Genomic DNA, 21,702 nt, shown 5'->3' on the forward strand with positions numbered 1-21,702 from the left:
TAGAGGACTGCCACAGTAGTGAGAGTAGTGCCCTCATCCAAGCAAGAGGAAGTGCTCAACTACAACAGCTATTTCAATAGAAATTATGACTTATCTTCATATACCTGCCTCCCTCTCCCGGAGTTACACCTGAAAAGCAGATGTTTATTTTGCAACTTATTCAAGAGTATTAAACTAACAAGAAGACAAGTAGCATCCCATCCTTGAAGACCCATGTCCTTCATTAATCCATTGAGCATACACTTTCAAGTTCCTCAAGCTGACCCAGTGTGCCTAAAGCCTTCACTAAAGCCATCTTAAAGGACACCCACCACAATTTTGATTTAGCAATAGTAAATAAGGCACACAAACAGCAATCAAAGCAGTAACAGGAGATAACAGCTGCATTTTATGCTGTACCTTCAAAGGGTACTTACAATCAGTTATTTTTAAAGCATGCTTAGTCTGAACTAACCTGATTTGTCCCACATTTACAAGGGAGAGGCTGACATCAATAAGATAATTTCCTGTTACCACAAAATCCTACAATGCTTTGGGTTGGAAAGGACCTTAAAGATCATCTTGTTCCAACCCCCTGCAATGGGCAGGACACTTTCCACTAAACCAGATTGTTCCAAGACCTGTCCTACTTGGCTTTGAACACTTCCAGGGATGAGGCAACCACAGCTTCTCTGGGCAACATGTGGCAAGGCCTCAACACCCTCACAGCCACGAATTTCTGCCTAATATCCCATCTAACCCTACCCTCTGGCAGTGGGAAGACATTCCCCCTTGTCCTGTCATTCCAGTCCCTTTCCTGCTCTCTTGGAGCCCCTTTAGGCACTGGAAGGGGCTTTAAGGTCCCCTTGAGCCTTTCCTTCTCCAGGCTGAACACCCCCAGCTCTCCTAGGCTGTCTCCAGACCAGAGAGGTCCCAGCCCTCGGAGCATCTCCATGGCCTCCACTGGACTCGCTGCAACAAGTCCACATCCTTCTGATGTTGAGGGCCCCTCACTCTCTCACTTTGACTTGTAACAGTGATAACTAACATTGGAGATGCTACGCAGTCCTGAACCAAGACAGTTACTAGTACAGTTCAGAAACGTTGATCTCTACCATCAGAGCAAAATGTCCTCACAGAGCTCTGGCTGATTCAGTTCTCACAAACTGCATCAAATTGAGATGGAAACTTTTTCTCACCACTGGTTCTTCCTGCCCCAAGAACAGCCTGTCTGCTTTCCTCTCCTCTCAGCCTGGAGAATTTAAATTCACTTCCATCTGAAAGGCAGGGGAAATTTATACATGAAATTTACATACAGGAGTGATTCAGCAGTGATTAGGGAAACTGTATTCTCATCTGATAACAGACCTAATTCCCTTTTACTTTCTTTGATTTGTCCTGGAATTATATTAAGCTGCTTCTTCCTCTTGCATTCACCAAAACACAAAGTCTGATCTTTATTCAAAGACAGCAGCAGCCTCAATTCTAAATGCACAGCAACTTATACTATTCCACCAAACATTTAGGAAGCAATTTCAGTCTAATTTTTAAAAGTGCAGCAATATTTAATACTGGATTTTGGTTTCACAGCAATAGTGTTTATTGGAGATAGATCTCAAGAAAATAAGGAAGTAGGAGTATGTGTTTGAGTACAAGTGGAATGCACTGTAGAACTAAACATTTAGATGAGTCAAAAGCTGCGTTTCCTCAAGAACTCTCTCACTGATATTTATGAACCCTCCTTGAGAGTAAACACAGCACCTCTCCAGAGAGGTCTCAAACATTAACCTTCATGGTTTCAGTCTGGTGTCCCAGTAAGGATATGGGAAACCATTGTCATAGACAGGCTGGGAGAAAAAGCTACTCGTGTAAGTAAAGTACTCCTGTAAAACTTAGCAGTTATGGGCTTAACATATATGAGCCCCCATGCCCATACAGGTGCACCTCATATGCCACAACTGTTTCATAAAATAACATAAAAAAAGGCAATTTAGAAGACAGAGCAGTTACTAGCCTCCAAAAAATCTCCCTCGCTTCCCAGTGAAGCACTCAAATAACTAGAACCATGTTTACTGCAATCTTCTTGCATTTATAGCTTGATAAGATGAAACTATAGAGCATAACCTTTCCAGGTTCAGGTCAGAGCTTCTTAAAAGGGTTCAGTATCACAAATTGATGTTCACTGGATTATAGGACATAGGCAAACTTATTTCCTATGACCTCATTCATCCTGAGCTTTTGTATTAAAAATCATTACATCAGGCGCAGAACAAGAGGTCAGATGTGCAAAAGTCAGAAGGAGAAAGATAAGTAACATTCCGTGCCTCCATCTTAAACGTGACATCCTCTGTATGTGTTTAGGTCCCCAAGAATTATGCCCCAATTCTGCATACCTGAAATTTCCTTTTTACCTATATAAACCAAATATCAACCTATGAATACCAGAAGGGCAATATTCTCAGGGAATACACAGGTATGTACAGAGAACTCTCCCACCTTGTCCAGCATGGAAATCAGAGAAAATATATGGTTAGGGTTATAGTGCTACACACCTCTCCTCCATTTATTCATTACTTTCATATTTTAATAAGTCCACTCCAAAACCAGGCAATTTTCCCATATGACATCAGTCCAGCTCTACCTCGTACCTTAAGATGTTGCAGGAAAGGAACCTGCAGAATTATTTCAGTGGGTAAACAATGAGCACCGTTAGATGTAAACACAAAATCTTTCAGCTATTTGCTCTTTCATGTTGTTTTGGGAAAGCCCTTGTTTTAAAATGGGTGAAATTGAGCTTCTGGCTGTTCATTCATCCAGGTTTGTGAACCCGCTCTCTCAGGTGATAAGGCTCTTGCTTCAAGAAAGCTTTTTACTCAAAGAGCAAGTGATTCAGCCCATGACACAGAGCTTAAATGGAAGAAGAATTTGGGGATTCTCTGCTCCCAGCCACATCTTGCACTTCAGCTGAACTGCTTTCCAGGTATCTATTATGTTACTGTCAGTGGACAAAGGAGACTGACTTCTAAAAAAAAAGATTAGATTGTAAATCAAATGGGAAGCCCTCTCATTTGAGGAGTACAGAATCAACAGTTTAACCTGTGAAAAACTTGCTTCCTATCAGGACAACACTGGCATTCAGTGAACTCCACTTGGCACTAAGACACACCAGTATGTAAAATGGTTTCTCATATGATGTATGATATTTTGAACTTAAAACCTGAGGTCAGGGAGCATTAAACCAAGAACAGGTTCAGGACTGGTCTTCCTGAAAACATTAATTTATACGTGCTAAATTGAACCAGAACTTGTTTTTTTTCTAATTACACAATATTAACTTCACAAATGTTTACATGAATTACACAAAAGTCCAGCAAAGAGAGATGCAATAACCCCTTCAGTATTTCCAGTCTCTTGAAAAACAAAATGCTTCAAAGCTCTGGATTTCCAAACATTCTGGACTGATCAATAAGTGAATGAGCCAATACATATCAGACACTTTTATTCCATTTGTTGGAGAACAACTTGCTCTAAACTTCAACCACAGTATTTAAAAAGCCTGAAAGGCATTTATGGATGATTAAGTAGCTGACATACCAAAAGCTTTCAAAACAGGTTTTGTGCCCTCATGTGCCAAATCTTATGCACAGAAGTAGGAGACAAATCCTGACCCGAGGAGGACAAAACATACATATTAAACTGTACAACAGAAAAACAAAGAATGCAGGGGAAGAAGTGAAAATAAACAGAAGCTCAGAAAAAAAAATCTAAACCCCACAAGTCACAGCTTGTCACTTGCTTGCAAATAACAGATGAGAAGAATTTTTATGCATTAAAGCAAGTGAAGTTTCAAGAAATGAGATGCATTTTACCATAATTTATTTTATCCATTAAGAAATGGGTGACGTGGCAGAAAGAGAGAAGGATCTGAAGGAAGAGACAGGCTTACAAAGCAGGTCCTGGAATTCCAAAGGTGTGAACATTTTACGTTTGAATGTCCAGCTTTGCCTCCAGTGCACAGACTCTACTTGTTAAAAATTATACACTACAGCTTTTTCCTACACTGATACATTGTGCCAGGGCTTGATAAGAAACTTCCCACTTCAGTTTTATAACACAGAAGTTATATATACTACAAAGGAACTTAAGTTGGCAGATGTGTTTATGTCTGATCAACTATATCAGGAATCCTTTTGATTATTCAATTTTGGTTCTATTTTAAAGACATACTCCTTTTTTTTTTAGGAAACATTGTGGACTGAAGAGCTAATGCACAGAGATGATGACAGCTACACAGTACAAAAGTTATGTAACACACAGAACATGCCTGCAAGGGTGGTCCCCCAAAATTATTTTGGAGGACTGACTCTAAGCACAGCTGATGATGCTACCTCTCCTATTCATAGAATGCCAGAACAGTTTGGGTTAGAAAGGACTTTTAAGCTCATCCAGTTCTAATCCCCCTGCCATGGGCCTAGATACCTTCCACTAGACCGGACTGCTCCAAGACCCATCCAGCCTGGCCTTGAACACTTCCAGGGCATGGGGCAGCCACAGGTTCTCTAGGCAACCTCCGCCAGGGCCTCAACACTCTCACAGCCAAGAATTTCTGCCCAATATCCCATCTAACCCTGCCCTCTGAGAGTGGGAAGCCATTCCCCCTTGTCTTGTCACTCCAGGCTCTTCTCCAAAGTCCCTCTCCAGCTGTCTTGGGGCTCCTTTAGGCCCTGGAAGGGATTCTGCGGTCTTCCTAAAGCCGTATCTTCTCCAGGCTGAAAAATCCAAGCTCTCCCAGCCTGTCCTATATGAGAAGTGCACCATCCCTTCAGTCACCCAACCATGCTGGTCATCCCACCATAGCTGCAGGAGCCTCCAGCACTGCCTGGGCTTCGGGTGCAGGTGCCGGGATCTGTATGGGTTGAAGACCCAAGATCCGCTCCTTCACAGAGCAAGTCAATATTGGCCTTTGCCTACAAACAAGTATAGGCAGGCTTTCAGCTGAATGAAAGTGGGACTTTAGTTACAACTAATCCAGTCTCATTTCAACATATTTTATCTTGGCCTGGGCGATAGGAAACGAAAATAAGAAAGTCTTTCCAACAAGTTTGAAAAAAACATAAATAAATTCCCCAGTTCTAAATGATCTGGCTAAGTATCAGCTCACTGTCACCCTACGAAACTTTCAGGAATGAAACCTCTCCTAAGAGCTCTACACAGCTGGAGAAGGTACTTTGTGGTTTTTCAGGTGCAGTCCCTTCCTTTTAACAGTAAATGAAAGCTTGGCACTTCACAAGACAAGGACTAGACTCTGGCTTCAACCTGTGCTCCTTTAAGAACACTTTTCCCTGTGTAGCTAAATTGGCCTCAGATTCAGACGGTGCATTCTTTCTGAACTGTATGTTTTATGATCTTAGTTTAGGGGCCTCATAAAAGATGTAGTGTGCAAGTCACGGTATCCTACACTCAAAGGGCCATAACCACTGCATATACACCACTACCCACAGAACTCTTGAAGACACTTCTGCTCCATAGTGTTTATTGCCAAAACAAATTTCTAGACCTAACATTTCTGCTGTTCAACTTCCCATGGAAAAGTTTATTAGTTTCTATTATAGAGCTGATTTTCTCTCATGTTTGATAGTTTAACAGAGCCAGAAACTGAACCTCTTGCCTCATTTCACATTTAACAGCTGAGTTTCAGTTCAGTCTCTTACATATGGCACTAGTACATAAACATTCACCTTTAATTCCATGCAGCTATGGAAGAAGACAGCACTTTGACTACACCTAAAATATATCAAGTATTTTGCTTTTCTTCTATGCTGCTCTTAATGTTACTTACCTTGTGCATTAGACAAGCAACTCACCCACAATGCAGCATTCCCAGGAAAGCAGCACTGGCTGCTCAGCTTCTCAAGCAGGTTACACAAAGCACGTAAATGCCACCTGCCACCACATGGACACAGTGGCCATGGACACACAAGAGGAGGGCTAGACACCAGTTACTTCCCTGGATCTGTACTCTATTGATGACAAAAAGAGCCTTGGGGGAGCTGACAAGAGAGTGATACTTTGTTTTTTTGTCAAATAGCAAAGTACATGTGTTGCTAATAACTGTCAGATGAAAGAACTATTCTTTGGTCAGGGCTGAGCAAATCATGCCAATGTGAATAGGAATATCAGTCTAACACAACTCAATATGGTCTGACAAAACAAATGAGGATTAGAAAAGAAGCCTTCCCTGCAAAACGATCCCGAGCATGGCATTCAGGCTGAACAGAAGAAAAAGTAACCTTAACTCATGCAGTGCAACAAATTCCACAGGTTTCACTAAACCTGGAAGTGATGCCTGGAAGGTGATGCTCTGCCTGCCACCATATACAGAGACCCCACTAACCGACACCAGCAACAAACTTTTTACACAAGCACACAGGGATAGGAAAAGGGGAACAGATGTAAACTAAAAGAGAGCAGATTTAGATTAGATACTAGAAAGAAATTCTTTACTCAGAAAGTGGTGAGGCCCTGGCACAGGTTGCCCAGAGAAGCTGTGGCTGCCCCATCCCTGGAAATGTTCAAGGCCAGGTTGGACAGGGCTTGGAGCAAGCTGGTCTAGGATTGGTGTAGGGAAGGTGTTGGTCTAGGGAAGGTGTCCCTGCCCATGAACAAGATGGTCTTCAAGTTCCCTTCCAACCCAAACTGTTGTATGATTCTATGAACTGAGGTAAGACTAGAGATATTCACTCATTGGGTTGGCAGTAGGAAAACAAAGAGTTGTAAAATGGTCCAAATTATTTGCAAGTCTACTTTTCAAGAGCTAGTAATTTAGACAAGGACATAACACCAACATTCCTGAGGCCACGTCCAACAAAGCCAGATGGAGATAGTTACCAAGGTCACAACAAAGGAATAAAAAGGGTCTCACAATAGTCATACAGCTGCCCTCTGTTTCTGTGGTAAAGCTAAGACTTAGAATAAGAAATCCAGAAGAACAAGAGACAAATTAATTTGATGTCCTTCAGTGGCTGACAGAAATAGCAAATCATTTGATACTTAGAGTGTAAATAACTTGACTGCCCCATGCAAAAAAACAGCTGCAGTAAATTCCCTTCTTACTGGTACCTAAAGAAACCAGCTTTACAGCTCTATTGAAATTCTGTCCTCTACAAGCAATCTTGCAACTGGACAAGTAATAATACTTGTCAAGTATCATGCAAGAGACAAACTCTTGAATACCTACAGAAATTGGAACTTTGATGAACAAGATGGACATGTTCTCTTCAATGGCTACACATCATATATACATGCATTAGACATAATGACCAATACAGGACAGAAATCATGTAATATAGAATCACAGTTTGGGTTGGAAGGGACCTTCAAGCTCATCTCATTCCAACCCCCTGCCATGGGCAGGGACACCTTCCACTAGACCAGGTTGCTCCAAGCCCCATCCAACCTGGCCTTGGACACCTCCACAGATAGGGCAGCCACAGCTTGTCTGAGCAACCTGTGCCAGGCCTCACCACCCTCATCTTTCAGGGTATACAATTTTGGGCCAGTTATTCTCCCACAGTAACACTGTGTGTGATCACTAGGGACTCACTCACCTCAAGGAGGAAGGTCACTAAATTAAGACCATCTCATCATATGTAATGAAGAACCAACACTGAAGTCAGGCCAAAGCAATTAAGGCTCTGGGAACAAAGGAAAAAGACAGCAAAGCAGCCAGTAAAGCAGCAGTAAAGATGCTTTCTTTCTACAGGCCTGCAACTCAAAACTCAAAGCCACTGCACTCTCAATATCCCCCACTTCAAAGTTATAAAAAAAATTAACTGAGATGAAAAAACCTGGAGCAGCAAGACCACTGCTCAAGCACTTGTGAGAGCTCAGCTCCACAAGGTCCATGTTTGTGCTCCAGCAGAATTGGGTGCCACCCACATTGTATGTTCCAAACAAAGAGAACTCTGAGAGATGCCATTTTGACCCTGTTCTGTGTTCACTTGCCACCCACAAAAAACCACACCACGCACTTCAGGGTTTTCCTAATATTCATCCACCATAACAAGAGGTTTTCATGGTGTAATCTCCATTACTCCGCTTTGAATACCAGAATGAGAGTTCAATTCTTTCTCCTGCTAAAGCCTCAGCTTCCTCAGATACTCCATACACATCCCTAACTTAGGAGCTGCAGAGCTTATGGGGCTAGTACTTGCTGAATGCTCTCCCACTGTCTAATGCTTTGGAGAGCTGCACAATTCACTCCCATTTTTAGCAACTGTATTGTACTCCACCTTTGACAATGACAGTGAATTTTTTTGGCAGGCATTATTAGACATAAGTCATTAATTTCTCTTTGAAAAAAATCCCATGTTTCTATGCCAGTGAGAGTCAAAGAACTGAAATCTTAACTGGAAATGTATGGCCTTAGTTAACGTTATTCAACTCAAAAAGCTCCTCTGTGAACTTTGTGAGGGATTCAATTTTACAAACAGAAAATATGGGTATTGAAACAATTTGTGCTTACATACACATGGAAGTTATTAGGAACTCTCAGAATTAACACACATTGTTTCAACTTCGGAATGTAACAGCAAAGCAAGTTTCTCCAAAAAATACTCTACCAAGCCAGCACTGAGCTGTTTCTAATTCCAGCTGAATTCTCCTGAGTGCAAGATGTGGTTTCCATTGTTATTATCCTGCTGTTTTACAAAACAGTACCACTTTATCTAGAAGAGTTTTTATGTCAGTAATTTTACTTAATATCAACCCCATCTCACTTATTCCACACTCACATTTCTCCTTGCTGCCAGAATTCCAGGTAGTTGTGAAAGAAAAAAAAATTATATAAAGATCTGTGAAACCAGGGAAGCTTAAGCAAATAATTTCAAAGTATTTCTTTAAGTTGATCATTTTTATGGGCTCTTTGTTTGTCACAGTGATCAAAACTTGCATGAATGATTCAAGCTCTTGTCTTCATGCTCCAGTAAACTTGCCACTATTCTTCCCAAGCACCTCCAACCTTCCCACAGCACACAGAGGGAATTAAGCACTGAGTTACATTTACTCCTGACAAAGAGGACTGTTTCTCTGAATTAAGGCCAATACCTTTGGGTGATAGTCTGGAGGTAAGAGAGAGGCAGCTGCTCATTCTCCATCCAAACTTAATTTTTCACACATTCACAAGAACTAAGCATATCTGGAAGCTTCTCTAAAAGCAGCCGTAAGGTCTGCTAAAAGCTACATAAATTCAACAGTTCCAGCATCCCAAGGAACACACAAAGGATTCAAACAATCTTGGGTTTTTAGGTCGAATCAGCCCCAGAGCACAGAGGTTTTGTGATGCATTTCTGCACACTATTTACCTGTTCTGCTTTCATAAAGGAATTTCCCCTTGGAAGAACTATAAAAAGCAGCAATATTTGACCAAGGACATCAAAACAAAGGTGACTACAACAGTTTATGCGGACATCAGTAACACTGCCATGATTAAATAAGTAGTAGAAGCACCCCCAGAAATTCCGGTTTACTTTTATTATGCTTTTATATCCAACAGCATACAATCTCAAGTATTAACATGTGAACCACTAGTGTTGTACCAACCACTTCAAAGCCTGGCCACTGACTAGCTTGCACCAGCACCAATAACCCCCCATAGACTTGGAAACTCTTTCTATACCAATACATACTTAAAGTGTTCATTTACTTTTGTGAGTTTAAACACATGCCAGTGATTTCAGAAACCAACTGCAAGGAACTGGAAGGACACATGGGTGAGTGACTGTGTGTTCAACTACCCAGAGTCCTTCAGAAACAGGACAAAAAAATCAGAATGATAAGTTACAGTAGGTCCAAGAGTGGTAATAATTCAGAAGTGACAAGTCAAAGAGATAAACAGGAAACCAAGTGAAGTGGTGAAAGTTCCGATTAAAAAAAATACTACAGGCACAAGTGTCAAGTAACCCAAACTACATGAACAGGAAAGACAACCACCATGGGCTCAATGAAGAATTCATTGTTTCGATGAAATAAACCACAGAGCTTCTTGCTTGCATCACATAACTGAATGGCAAACTCCAGAACAAGGTAAAAACCAGGAAGGGCTGATAGGCAAAGCAAGCAGCATCACGACTCACAAGTTACAGAATGAACCAGTGTAAGCAGAATGAACTAGGAAGCAGAGATTAAGGAAAGTGTTGATTTGATAGTAATGGAGAGATCTATCAAAGCATTTGAAGGAATGACTAATCCTTTTTCTCACTAATTTTCCCTCTGTAGGTCAAGTGTGAACAGCTGTCTGCCATTACTAATACCACCAACAAAGAGGCACAGTCTAAGATATATTAACAGCCTGGCTAAGCGAATTTCCAAGATTAGCAGGACTTGATTAACTTTGTCTTAAGATATTTTAGCCTTTAAGTAATTTGAGAGGTTATTGTCCAAAATACACTAAGCATGGGCAAGTCTGGAAAATGGTAAATACAATCCAAGCTTAAAAAACAAGTAACACAGAAAGATTCAGAAGCTTTACTTCAATTTAGGTAAGGAATGGCAAAAAAAGTGATGGAAGAGAAAACTGGAAAAACAAGCAAGACTAGTAGAAAGTAAGCATAAAAAGATCATATTTTTCAAGAATAAGACTAATGTAATTTCAAACAGGTTAGAAACAGAAATGTCATATTTCTGTTGAAATTTAAATCTCCGGGCATTTTCTGGTATAATATGCTCACAAGCATTCTGGGGAAATGGGATATTGATGAACTATGAGTGAATACAGAGAAAGTACTCTTGGGTGTAATAAAGAATGGTTCACAGCTACAACTGAAGTGCTGGCAAAGTGGGGCTCCACTTGAAATAACAGAATCCCAGTTCTATCCAATATTTTAATTAGATAATCTGGACCCAGGCTCAGGTGCAGCCAGCATAAAGCTGAGACTGAGTTCTCAATCTCCGGTGTTACGCCACCATAGCAGAAACATGATTAAGAACAAAGAAGTTCATCTTTAAGAATACATTCAAGGTAAAGCATGTACAATGTAAATTAAACAAGTCACCTGCACAAATTCAGAATGGACTATTTTGTTCATGTGCAGAAGATACCTGGAGCTGTTGGTTGCACAGAATCGTAAGATTCATTCTGCTAGGCTTTTAAGAGTACAAACCCATTAGAACCCAATGAACTGGAAGTAAAAGGACAAGATCTGGGAAGCATTTCTCCCATCCTACTCAATGTTTTGAAAGCAACAGTTGCTCACTGTACCCAGCTTTGGGCACTGCATTTCAAGGAAAATGTGGATTCAAATGAGAATTTGAGACAAGAAGAGTGTTGAAAAGTGTTTTTTCAATGCACAGAAGTTTGCAAAGAGGAAGAGACTTAAATGGATCAGATTATTATAATATATAAAGAGGGAAAACAGGTTTGGACTTGATGTCAGAAATTAGATGTCTTCAGTGGCCAAGACAGTCAAGCATTGGAACTAAGGAGTACTTATATCACAGGCTTTTCTTCACAGAACATCACCAGGGACAGCATAAGAGCAGTTGACCCTGCTCTAGTGTGGGAGTGTGTTTGTTTTAGTTCAGTCCAGGTCTCCCCTCTATGTTCTTTAAGTTTGGTGTACCCCAGTTGGTGCCCCCCGTTTTATTTAAATCACCCTATCTGTCATTTTTGTCTCCTCCCAGGACCCTGTCTGTCACTCTGGCACCCCTCCCAGGCTTCTGGAAAGTTCTAGCCAGGGGGCCAGGTGACTGGTCCTGGGAAAGAAGTCCCTCCCTTCCCCTGTTACAGTTGGTTCCCCTACGTGTCCCTCGTTCTGTTTGCCACACCCTTCCCTTCCCTGGTTGGTTGATCTGTACTCCCCGCCCATGCCCCCCCCCCCCCCCCGCCCCCCATAAAATCCCTTGCACGAGATCCGCAGGTGTGCAGAATTGGGCACCCCTGGTGGTTGAGGCTCCCCCTGTTCGGAGGGCCAATAAACTTTCTGGATTTAACCCAACTCTGAGCCTGCCCCCTTTCCTCTGCCGTCTGCCTTCATCGCTGCGGTCCCTTGGAAGGACCCATGAGCCAGACCTCTGTTCACTCCGATATCAGAGGCTGGCCCCCGCAGCCTGCTGTGTCCCGAGCTGACCGGGCTGAGTGGGAACTGTTCATAGAGGACACAAAGGCAGCTTGGCGCCCAAGTGTGGGGCTCCCCGTTCCATCGGACCCCACGGAAGGGGCATCCTCGGCAAAGGCAGCTTGGCACCCGGGCGTGGGGCCCCGCTTCCATCGGACCCCACGGAAGGGACTGATTGCTTCGGCAAGCGCATCCTCGGGACGTCAAGCTACCCCAGTTGCAGCACGCTCCGTTTTAGTGAGCTGCGCTCCTGGGGGTGAGGACGGTAGCTTCGTCGCGCCTGCAAAGTCGTTCTCGGTGGAGGACCCGGTCGCCTGGAGCGTGCCTGGATGCCAGTCAGGTAAATATTTTTCCCCGGGCGGGGGGGGGAAACTTACCTCAAAGCCGGTAAAGGCTTTCGGAGGGACCAGGACGGTCCCCGGCTCTCGAAGAGCCGAACGTAGGCTGCGCAGCCCCGGAACAAGCACGGTTCGCTTGTCTCCGGTTGGTTTTTGGGAAAATCAGCATTCCAGGCTTGAAGTTTAGCTCCAGACGCTGTGCTGTCGGCTATGGGCGCTACACTCTCCACAGCACAGAAGGGGGTATTTCTCCAAGTTGCGGGACTCCTTCAGGGTGGGGGGATAAGTTTTTCAAAGGGATGTTTAAAACGGTTTATTCGGTGGCTGTTTCTGCACTTCCCTCAGTGCTCTCAGGATACGGTTTTGACCATTCCCTTTTGGAACGCCGCGGGAGAAAAGCTGGCCCGATCTAGTTCTGCCAAAGAGAAAGATTTCTCCTTTCTGTACTTGCAGATTAGATCGGCGTTAGCTAAAAAAAGGGAGAGGGAAGGACAAACAACCCCAAATTCCCCAGTTGTTACCCCTAACCTGTCTCCCGAACCCGTGTCCCCTCAAACGGGCATCCTGAGGAGAGCAACCCACGATGCGCAGGGCTGCCACCGTCTCCCTGGCTCTCCTCGGGGTTCCCGGAGCCCCCGCTCGGACAGTCCCGGCCAGACTGCCCGAGGCTTATCCCGTTCCCCGGCTTCCCCAGTTATTAGACCCCGAGTTCGGTTCGGCTATCCAGAGAGTTTAGAAAATGCCCTCCCGGCCCGAGGAGGACAAGATGGCGGGCGCCACATGGAAGGGATCCCCTCTTGCTTTTCCCCGCGCTTTTCCACCCGAAATCCCTTTCTCCCAAGTTCCAACCCCTTTCGCCTTGACCCCTCCTACTCCCAAGTTGGGTCCACCCCTCTTACCCCTCCTACCTGTCACCAGTGCGCGCCCCCAGGCTCCGCCCCCAGAAATCGCGGTTCCATGCCCGGCTGCCACCCACTTCCTGCTTCTGGTTCCCACGCCTGCCCTTTCGGTTCCCACGGTGTCTGGCCGGAAGGGGGAGGGCCTGAGGACCGGAACCCGGAACTGGATCCCATTCCCTCGGCCGCTCCGGTTTTTTATCAGAGGTCCCGGAGAGGAGGAACAACCCATGTCAGCTGGGAACCCCTCTCCCACCAAACAACAAAGGAACTCTGCAAGGCACAGAAGGAGTTTGGGAGAGAAAGCGAATATTTTCGTGGCCTCTTAAAGGCAAGTCTCTCCAGAGCAGTAATGACACCTTTCGATCTGCATCAGCTTTTCTCATGCCTGCTTTCCTCAGCAGAGTTTCTGCTCTGGAAGGCAGCGTGGGAAAGGGAGCTCCGCAGACTCCTTCCAGCACTCTTGCAAGGTTCTGATACGGCCGTTGATGCCGACAATAAGGAACTTACATTGGACCATCTAAGCAGCGAAGGAGATTGGGCCTTGGCGCCGAAGCAATCTCAAGGCCTGCCTTTGGAGGTTCTGCAACAGGTCAAGGAAGCGGCCGGTAAGGCATTCCTTGGTCTGAGGCCTGATGCGCCCGTAGAATCCTACTCGCAGGTCCAGCAGCAACCCACTGAGTCATTTCTAAAGTTTGTGGAGAGACTAACCCAGGCTGTAGAGTTGCAGGTCAAGCAGCCGGCGGCCAGGGAAGAGGTCATCGCAGAGATGGCTATGGTGAATGCCAATCCTCAATGCAAGGCAGCCATCCTGAGCCTCCCCCTGGACCCCCCGCCAACCATACAGACTATGTTAGAAGTTTGCGCTGCAAAGGCACCACACCTGCAACCTACCAGCTCAGAGAGACAGCGGCCCAGAGGAACGGCCTCAGTGGGAACAGCAACGCATCGCCCTGCAGCGGACCAGAGGAGGACCACGGGCCTGAACACTAAACCACCTCCAACTGCAAACGGCCAAAAGCGAACCCCGCAGGCCAGGAACACCTGCTTCTTATGCGACCAGCCTGGACATTGGACAAGGGACTGCCCGCTCAAGCGGCAGTTCCAGCAATTTAAAAAGGAACATGAACCTGGGGGACAGGAGGGCCAACTGCAACAAAAAAACTGAATGGGGAGCGCGCGCCCGCCCCGCGTGAAGACAAAAAAGGGACGGGACGCGAGGGGGAGGGGGAACTTAGAGAGACCAAACTATCAGACGTGACCTTAAAACCAGATTTGACTTCCTTTTCTGATGGTTCTTTCAGGTTGCAGCTGTTGACACCGCTCCACCTAAAGACCAAAGAGTGGCATACCGCACCGGTAAGCACTGGTGGTGAGCTGTGGGCAGAAGACCAAGGCCCTGACAGGTATGTCATAGTCGGAAGTGTTACCTGCACACCACAAGAGATCGAAGTCGCTCCAGGACTAATGACATCTAGTCCCGAAGGACCCGTTCTCTGGCTGCACTGTGTCCACCCACCTCTGTTCCTGCCCAGAGGGCAGACAGTCGCCCAGGCTATCCCTGTGGAAAGGCCACCCCCAACGGTGTGTGCCACACATGCTATAGGGACAGAGAAGCCTCGGGTAGGCTGCAAGGTCAACAGAGGGGAGGAAGTCCTACACCTCAGAGGGCTTCTAGACACAGGGGCAGATGTGACAATCATTCCCACACGGGAATGGCCGGCACATTGGGAATTGCAGAACATGGCTGGACACATGCAAGGTGTTGGGGGCGTTCAATTGGCCAAACAATCAAAGAGCATCGTGCAAATTAAGGGACCGAGCGGACAATTGGCAAACATACGTCCGTTCGTATTAGACTACAAGGAACCCCTCTTGGGGAGAGACCTCATGCAGCAGTGGGGAGTCACAACTGACCTACCTGACCCCCCGAAAAATTTTTGGGTTGCGGCCACTGAAGAGCGCCCTACTCAAAAACTAAATTGGAAAACTGATCAGCCCGTTTGGGTAGAACAGTGGTCACTCTATGGTGAGAAGTTGAAGGCGCTCGAGAAGCTTGTGGAGGAGCAACTTGAAAAGGGGAATATCGTGGAATCCAACAGCCCCTGGAATTCCCCTGTCTTTGTTATCAAAAAGCCTAACAAAGACAAATGGCGGCTCCTCCAGGACCTTCGTCAAATTAACAATGTTATCGAAGACATGGGCTCTCTCCAACCAGGGATGCCATCCCCAACGATGCTCCCTCAAAATTGGAATCTGGCAGTAATTGATATTAAAGACTGCTTTTTCCAAATTCCCCTGCACCCTGACAATGCCCCGCGTTTTGCCATCTCGATTCCTGTTATCAATCGAGAAGCCCCAAGGAAAAGATACCATTGGAAGGTGTTGCCACAGGGTATGAAGAACAGTCCAACCATCTGCCAATGGTATGTCTCTTCCTTGCTTGCCCCAGTTCGCGCAGCAGCAAAAGAGGCCATCATCTTCCATTATATGGATGATGTCCTTGTGTGTGCCCCCGACAATGACATGCTTGCCAGTGTGCTCGACCTGACAGTCAATGCATTGGTTGCTGCAGGGTTCGAGCTCCAAGAGGGAAAGATTCAACGGATGCCACCTTGGAAGTACCTGGGCCTAGAAATTACAAAGCGGACCATTGTGCCACAAAAATTGGCTATTAAAACCAACATCAAGACTCTGGCAGATGTCCACCAGCTGTGTGGTTCTTTAAATTGGGTGAGGCCGTGGCTGGGTCTGTCCACCGAAGACCTAGCCCCCCTTTTTGATTTACTAAAAGGGGGAGAGGAGCTTAGTTCTCCCCAGACACTCACCCCAGAGGCGCAAACAGCTCTGGAGAGGGTGCAACATCTAATGTCCACCAGGCAGGCAAGCAGGTATAGGCCTGACTTGCCATTCAAGTTCATCATCCTGGGTAATCTGCCACACTTGCACGGGGTTGTCTTCCAATGGGAAGACAAGAAGAAGAGCAAAGAGGACCAGGACCGGAGGGATCCCCTCTTAATCATAGAGTGGGTATTTCTCAGCCATCATCGGTCCAAGAGGATGACACAGCCACAAGAGCTGATGGCTGAACTGATCCGGAAGGCTAGGATCCGGATCAGAGAGTTATTAGGATGTGCCTTTGACTGCATACACATGCCAATTAGGACAAAAACGGGCCAAATTACTAAGGCGATGTTGGAGAGTCTGCTTCAAGATTGTGAAGCATTGCAGTTTGCTCTGGAGGGCTACACAGGCCAAATTTCTTTGCATAGGCCAGCTCACAAAATATTCAATTCGGAAATTCAATTCGAGTTAAATACAATAAGTGTTCGGAGCAAGGAACCTCTAAAGGCCTTGACAGTTTTTACTGACGCGTCCGGGGCGACTTGGAAAAACCCCCAAACTCAGCGGTGGGAGACTGACATCAAAGAGGTGGAAGGATCGCCTCAGGTTGCTGAGTTGGATGCAGTCGTCAGGGCTTTCGAAAGGTTCCCCGACCCCCTAAATTTGGTAACAGACTCTGCATATGTTGCAGGGGTAGTCTCCAGAGCCGAGCACGCCATTTTGCGTGAAGTCTCCAACATGGCCTTGTATGAGTTGCTTTCAAAGTTAATAAATCTGGTCTCCCACCGAGAGCAACCATTTTACGTGATGCACGTCGGGTCACGCACGGACCTGCCCGGGTTCATCGCGGAAGGCAACAGGAGGGCAGATGCCCTCGCTGCGCCAGCTGCGATGGCCCCGACTCCAAACGTGTTTGAGCAGGCCAAAATCAGCCATCAGCTGTTCCATCAAAACGCTTCTACCCTAGTTCGTCAATTCAATCTAAAGCACGACCAGGCCAGGGCGATTGTGGCTGCATGTCCAGAATGCCACCAGCTAGCTCTTCCTGCCATTAGTACTGGCGCAAACCCCCGTGGACTTATCAGCTGCGAAGTGTGGCAGATGGACGTGACACATGTTGCTTCATTCGGCAGAATGAAGTACGTACATGTGTCAGTTGATACCTTCTCGGGAGCAGTTTTTGCCTCTGCCCACACAGGGGAAAAGGCTAGCGATGTCCGAAAGCACTTAGTGCAGGCATTCGCTACCCTGGGCATCCCCAAAGTCATCAAAACGGACAATGGCCCAGCGTATACGTCCAAGGAGTTCAGGAGCTTCCTACAGCAATGGGGAACAGAACACAAGACTGGCATCCCCTATTCCCCGACAGGTCAAGCCATTGTAGAGAGGGCCCACCAAAACATCAAAAGAATGCTCCAGCGCCAGTGCTCCTCAAAAAAGCTAGAGTCACCTGCTGTCAGGCTCTCAAAGGCATTGTTCACCGTAAATTTCCTCAACTGTGCCTTTGAGAACCTGAACCCACCAATCGTGCGGCACTTTGGGCGGTCTCAGCAGTTGCAAATGAAAGAAAGGTCTCCAGTGTTGGTTAAGGACCTGGAGACTAGGGAGATACAAGGGCCTTATGAACTGGTTACCTGGGGGAAAGGGTACGCATGTGTATCCACCCCCAAGGGCCCTAGGTGGATCCCATCAAAGTGGGTGAAACCGTGTATCTCCCGGACCATCAGGAAGGGAGAACAAACACCCCCCAAGACCGGGTAGGTTAGTCATGTGCCTCTCTGAGCCCCGAGCCCCAAGTTTATCCCAGTTACTGTCCCCAGTTTCAACCTTATTTTTCTAAGTTCTGTTTTGGTTTGGAGACATCGGAGATGGGAACTGTCCGGATGGGCTGGATCCATTCTCCGAACCGGACTGATCTTGTTTTTTATTCTCTTAGTTGTCATAATTATGTTCGGACTGCTGAAAAAATTGCTAACCAACATGATTATGAGCTCATCCTCCCCTGCAGACATCAACCAAGCAGAGCTCCCCAAAGACTTTGAACTCGAGCCTATGGCCCAGGAGATGACGTGGTTCGGGGACCTGTGCCCAGACTCAGAGTACTGTTCCCAACCCGAATTCATGTCATCTTAAAAAAAAAACAAAAAAGGAGGAGATGTGGGAGTGTGTTTGTTTTAGTTCAGTCCAGGTCTCCCCTCTATGTTCTTTAAGTTTGGTGTACCCCAGTTGGTGCCCCCCCTGTTTTATTTAAATCACCCTGTTATTTTTGTCTCCTCCCAGGACCCTGTCTGTCACTCTGGCACCCCTCCCAGGCTTCTGGAAAGTTCTAGCCAGGGGGCCAGGTGATTGGTCCTGGGAAAGAAGTCCCTCCCTTCCCCTGTTACAGTTGGTTCCCCTACGTGTCCCTCGTTCTGTTTGCCACACCCTTCCCTTCCCTGGTTGGTTGATCTGTACTCCCCGCCCATGCCCCCCCCCCCCCCCGCCCCCCATAAAATCCCTTGCACGAGATCCGCAGGTGCGCAGAATTGGGCACCCCTGGTGGTTGAGGCCCCCCCTGTTCGGAGGGCCAATAAACTTTCTGGATTTAACCCAACTCTGAGCCTGCCCCCTTTCCTCTGCCGTCTGCCTTCATCGCTTCGGTCCCTTGGAAGGACCCACGAGCCAGACCTCTGTTCACTCCGATATCAGAGGCTGGCCCCCGCAGCCTGCTGTGTCCCGAGCTGACCGGGCTGAGTGGGAACTGTTCATAGAGGACACAAAGGCACTCTAGGACTACGTACCAGTCGAAACAGCCTCCACAGGCCTCTTTCAGACCAGCTTTCTGAAGATTCTCTGAATTCCATACCAAACGTGTTAGCTGCAGATATTACTGCCATCTCAAATACTAGTTTGCAAAGTCTCTTGCATTTTCCAGAGTAAAGGATGTTTTTTAAAATACAGTAAAACAAGAAGTAAGGTGTATGAGAGGACTTTTTAAATTAAAGTCACACATTTGCAATACTTCATATTTTACATGTGTTGTGTTTTCTTATAAGGATAGAATACTAGTTGAAGTAATAATAGAGCAAAATTAAAGACACAGGAGCAAGAATTACATGAATGGATCTTCAAGTACAATAGAATAAAAAACCAGAAAATATTTACAATTTTCAAAACAGTGTGAAGTCTATAGACTCAAAGAATGTACCATTTGAAAAGAAAAGATTCATTATTATCTGGCAAGTCCTTCTCTAAGCACCACAATAAAATCTCAAGCACAAAGCTGTAAGGTAAGTGAAAATAGTATTTTCAAGGACATTTCTCTTAGTTCACAGGTTTTCACCACAGAGAGCAGCATCACAAGACAGCATGTGCATACTCACATCATATTGACACCAAGCAGAGAACAGATAAAAAATAATAATAATAATAATAAAAAATAAAAATCTCGAGTGTACCAACCTGTGCTATATTTTTGTTGAGAAGATAAACTCCATATTCAAACTGAAGCTTCTCCCCTCCTTTTGGATATAAAGGAAACCTGACAGGGAAAAAAAAGAGGGGGAAAAGCATTTAAGGTGAAATTATTCAGATGCTTATGTAAACTTCAAAAAGCCCCAGATTCCTTTTCTGAGAAGGTAAAGATTTAAAAAGTTTCCCTTGCTGACTACATAGGATGTATTTAGGAACCCTCTGCAACTCCAGTCAATCAGCATTTAAAACTGATGTCAAAACCCAGCTATGGAATTCCATTTTTTAAAGTATTTCAGGTTTTTAAAAGACACTTCACAATTCCCCCAGTGCTGCAACATCCCTTTCACCAATCAAAGTGTTAATTTCAGAAGCACATAGCACAATTCCAGATCTCACGCTATCCCTGTGCATTCAGCCAGTCACATTTGGTTAGCTCATTTCCAAACAAAAATAATCTTTTAAAAAAGGTGTTCTCTTTTAATCATTATCCTGTGATTGACAGAGCACAAAACCCTTTACACAGAGAAGAAATCTGCAGGCTCACTTACCAGAACAACACTCAGAATAGAAGTGATTCAACAAACTTCACACATGCACCAAAGGCTTGAGTCACAGCATCATAGATCACTATGGCCCTTGCAAATATTGTATTACTGATCCTTATTTTTCCTATGTAATAAATATTGCTCACCATTTTAAACACCCACATGTAGCAAATAGTTTATAAGAACATAGCACTGCTATGTGAGACAAGAGAACTAAAGCATTAGTCCCTTAAATACTGAAACTCTTTGACAGTTTCTGCATTAAAGAATGTAATTTTATACGTTTCCTTAAAGAATCTCTGCTTAAGTGAAGCACTTCTCAAACAGCTTTAACAGCTGTACCCTGTACTTCTAAGGATTGTCTTTTGACTCTTCAGCACCAGAGATTATGAGGTCATCATGGTCAATTCAGCAATCTTAGTACAAACTAAAATTTATTTTTATGGGAACTACAGCACGAATCAAGCTTTTGTCTTTTCATGAACCACATCCTGCAGCTCCTAATCAAGATGCTGAAGGAATTATCCGCATAAGCCCCACACTACACCAGAAACCAAAGTCTCTCTCAAACATAAGATAACAAATACAGGAGATCAGTATCTACTAGAAACAACACACATTCTGGAGAGGTGATTAGGCAAAGTGGATTTTATCATCCATCAGCCCCACAGCAGAGTACATTTGCAACTTTTAAGAATTCTATAGTGCCATTAAAGCTAAAGGTTAACAGGTCACAATCACAGCAGATCAAATATTGAGACGTCAGCTTCAGGTTTTATGCTACTTTCGAACTTGCTAGGTGTCTTTAAGTCGAGGAACATAAAAATCTCTGTGAATAGCATATATCTAGCTCACCTTGCTTAATAAATCTATAAATCAAACTAGTTCCCCATGAAAGAAAATGAAACTTTTCCAAATGAACACGTGCTGCAAAAATTCCACAACACATTACTCCAAGTGTAAAATACAAAGCAAGAGGAATTCATTTCAGTAACTCCAATTACACTGCCCAAACAGAGCAAGGGTTAGATTTAAAGGATAACTTTACAATTAACAGTCTAAAACTAACCGACTTTTTTTACAATAAAAGCACCCATTAGGAACACAAACCATGTTTCCCTAGAAGGTAGCATTTCATTAAGTCATTAGTAATGGGAACCATATATTTTTTTACTATACACAGAGCTCTTCGATCCATTTAGTATAGAAAGGGGGTAAAAACTGGTTTATGATGCTCACTGACATCTCCCACACATTTCCCTTTTAAAAGGGAAAATCAGGCTTTTCTGCTTATCACATTGATCCTGCTTCTTTGCCAATATTCACATTTCTATCCTTTAACTTCCACTAATTAATCTTGAAACGCTTTTAAACCACATACATCCTCAGGTCAGCTTTCACAACATAATCACATGAAAGTCTTGAAAACTGTCAGTGGATGTCTCAGCATATATACATTTATGACTCAAGAGAAAAATATTATTAAGTTTTATGCCTCTCTCTTTGTGTGTTACCTTGCTTACCCATTAAACCT

At 44.7% G+C, this 21,702-nt stretch overlaps 1 protein-coding gene across 4 annotated transcripts in view; it reads right to left on the bottom strand.

The window, feature by feature from the left end:
* UVRAG (UV radiation resistance associated) overlaps positions 1-21,702 on the bottom strand; it is a 107,611-nt gene that overhangs the window by 21,393 nt on the left and 64,516 nt on the right. For 3 of the 4 annotated variants that reach the window (XM_068998422.1, XM_068998421.1, XM_068998423.1), the window contains one exon: positions 19,612-19,690. In XM_068998422.1, the coding sequence (XP_068854523.1) occupies positions 19,612-19,690 (79 nt within the window). Of the gene's footprint in view, positions 1-7,588; positions 7,674-19,611; positions 19,691-21,702 lie in introns of those variants that run through there. The other variant, XM_068998424.1, reaches the window with a different exon arrangement.

Source organism: Aphelocoma coerulescens, unplaced genomic scaffold (genome assembly GCF_041296385.1).
Source record: "Aphelocoma coerulescens isolate FSJ_1873_10779 unplaced genomic scaffold, UR_Acoe_1.0 HiC_scaffold_105, whole genome shotgun sequence".
Classification (NCBI taxonomy): domain Eukaryota; kingdom Metazoa; phylum Chordata; class Aves; order Passeriformes; family Corvidae; genus Aphelocoma; species Aphelocoma coerulescens.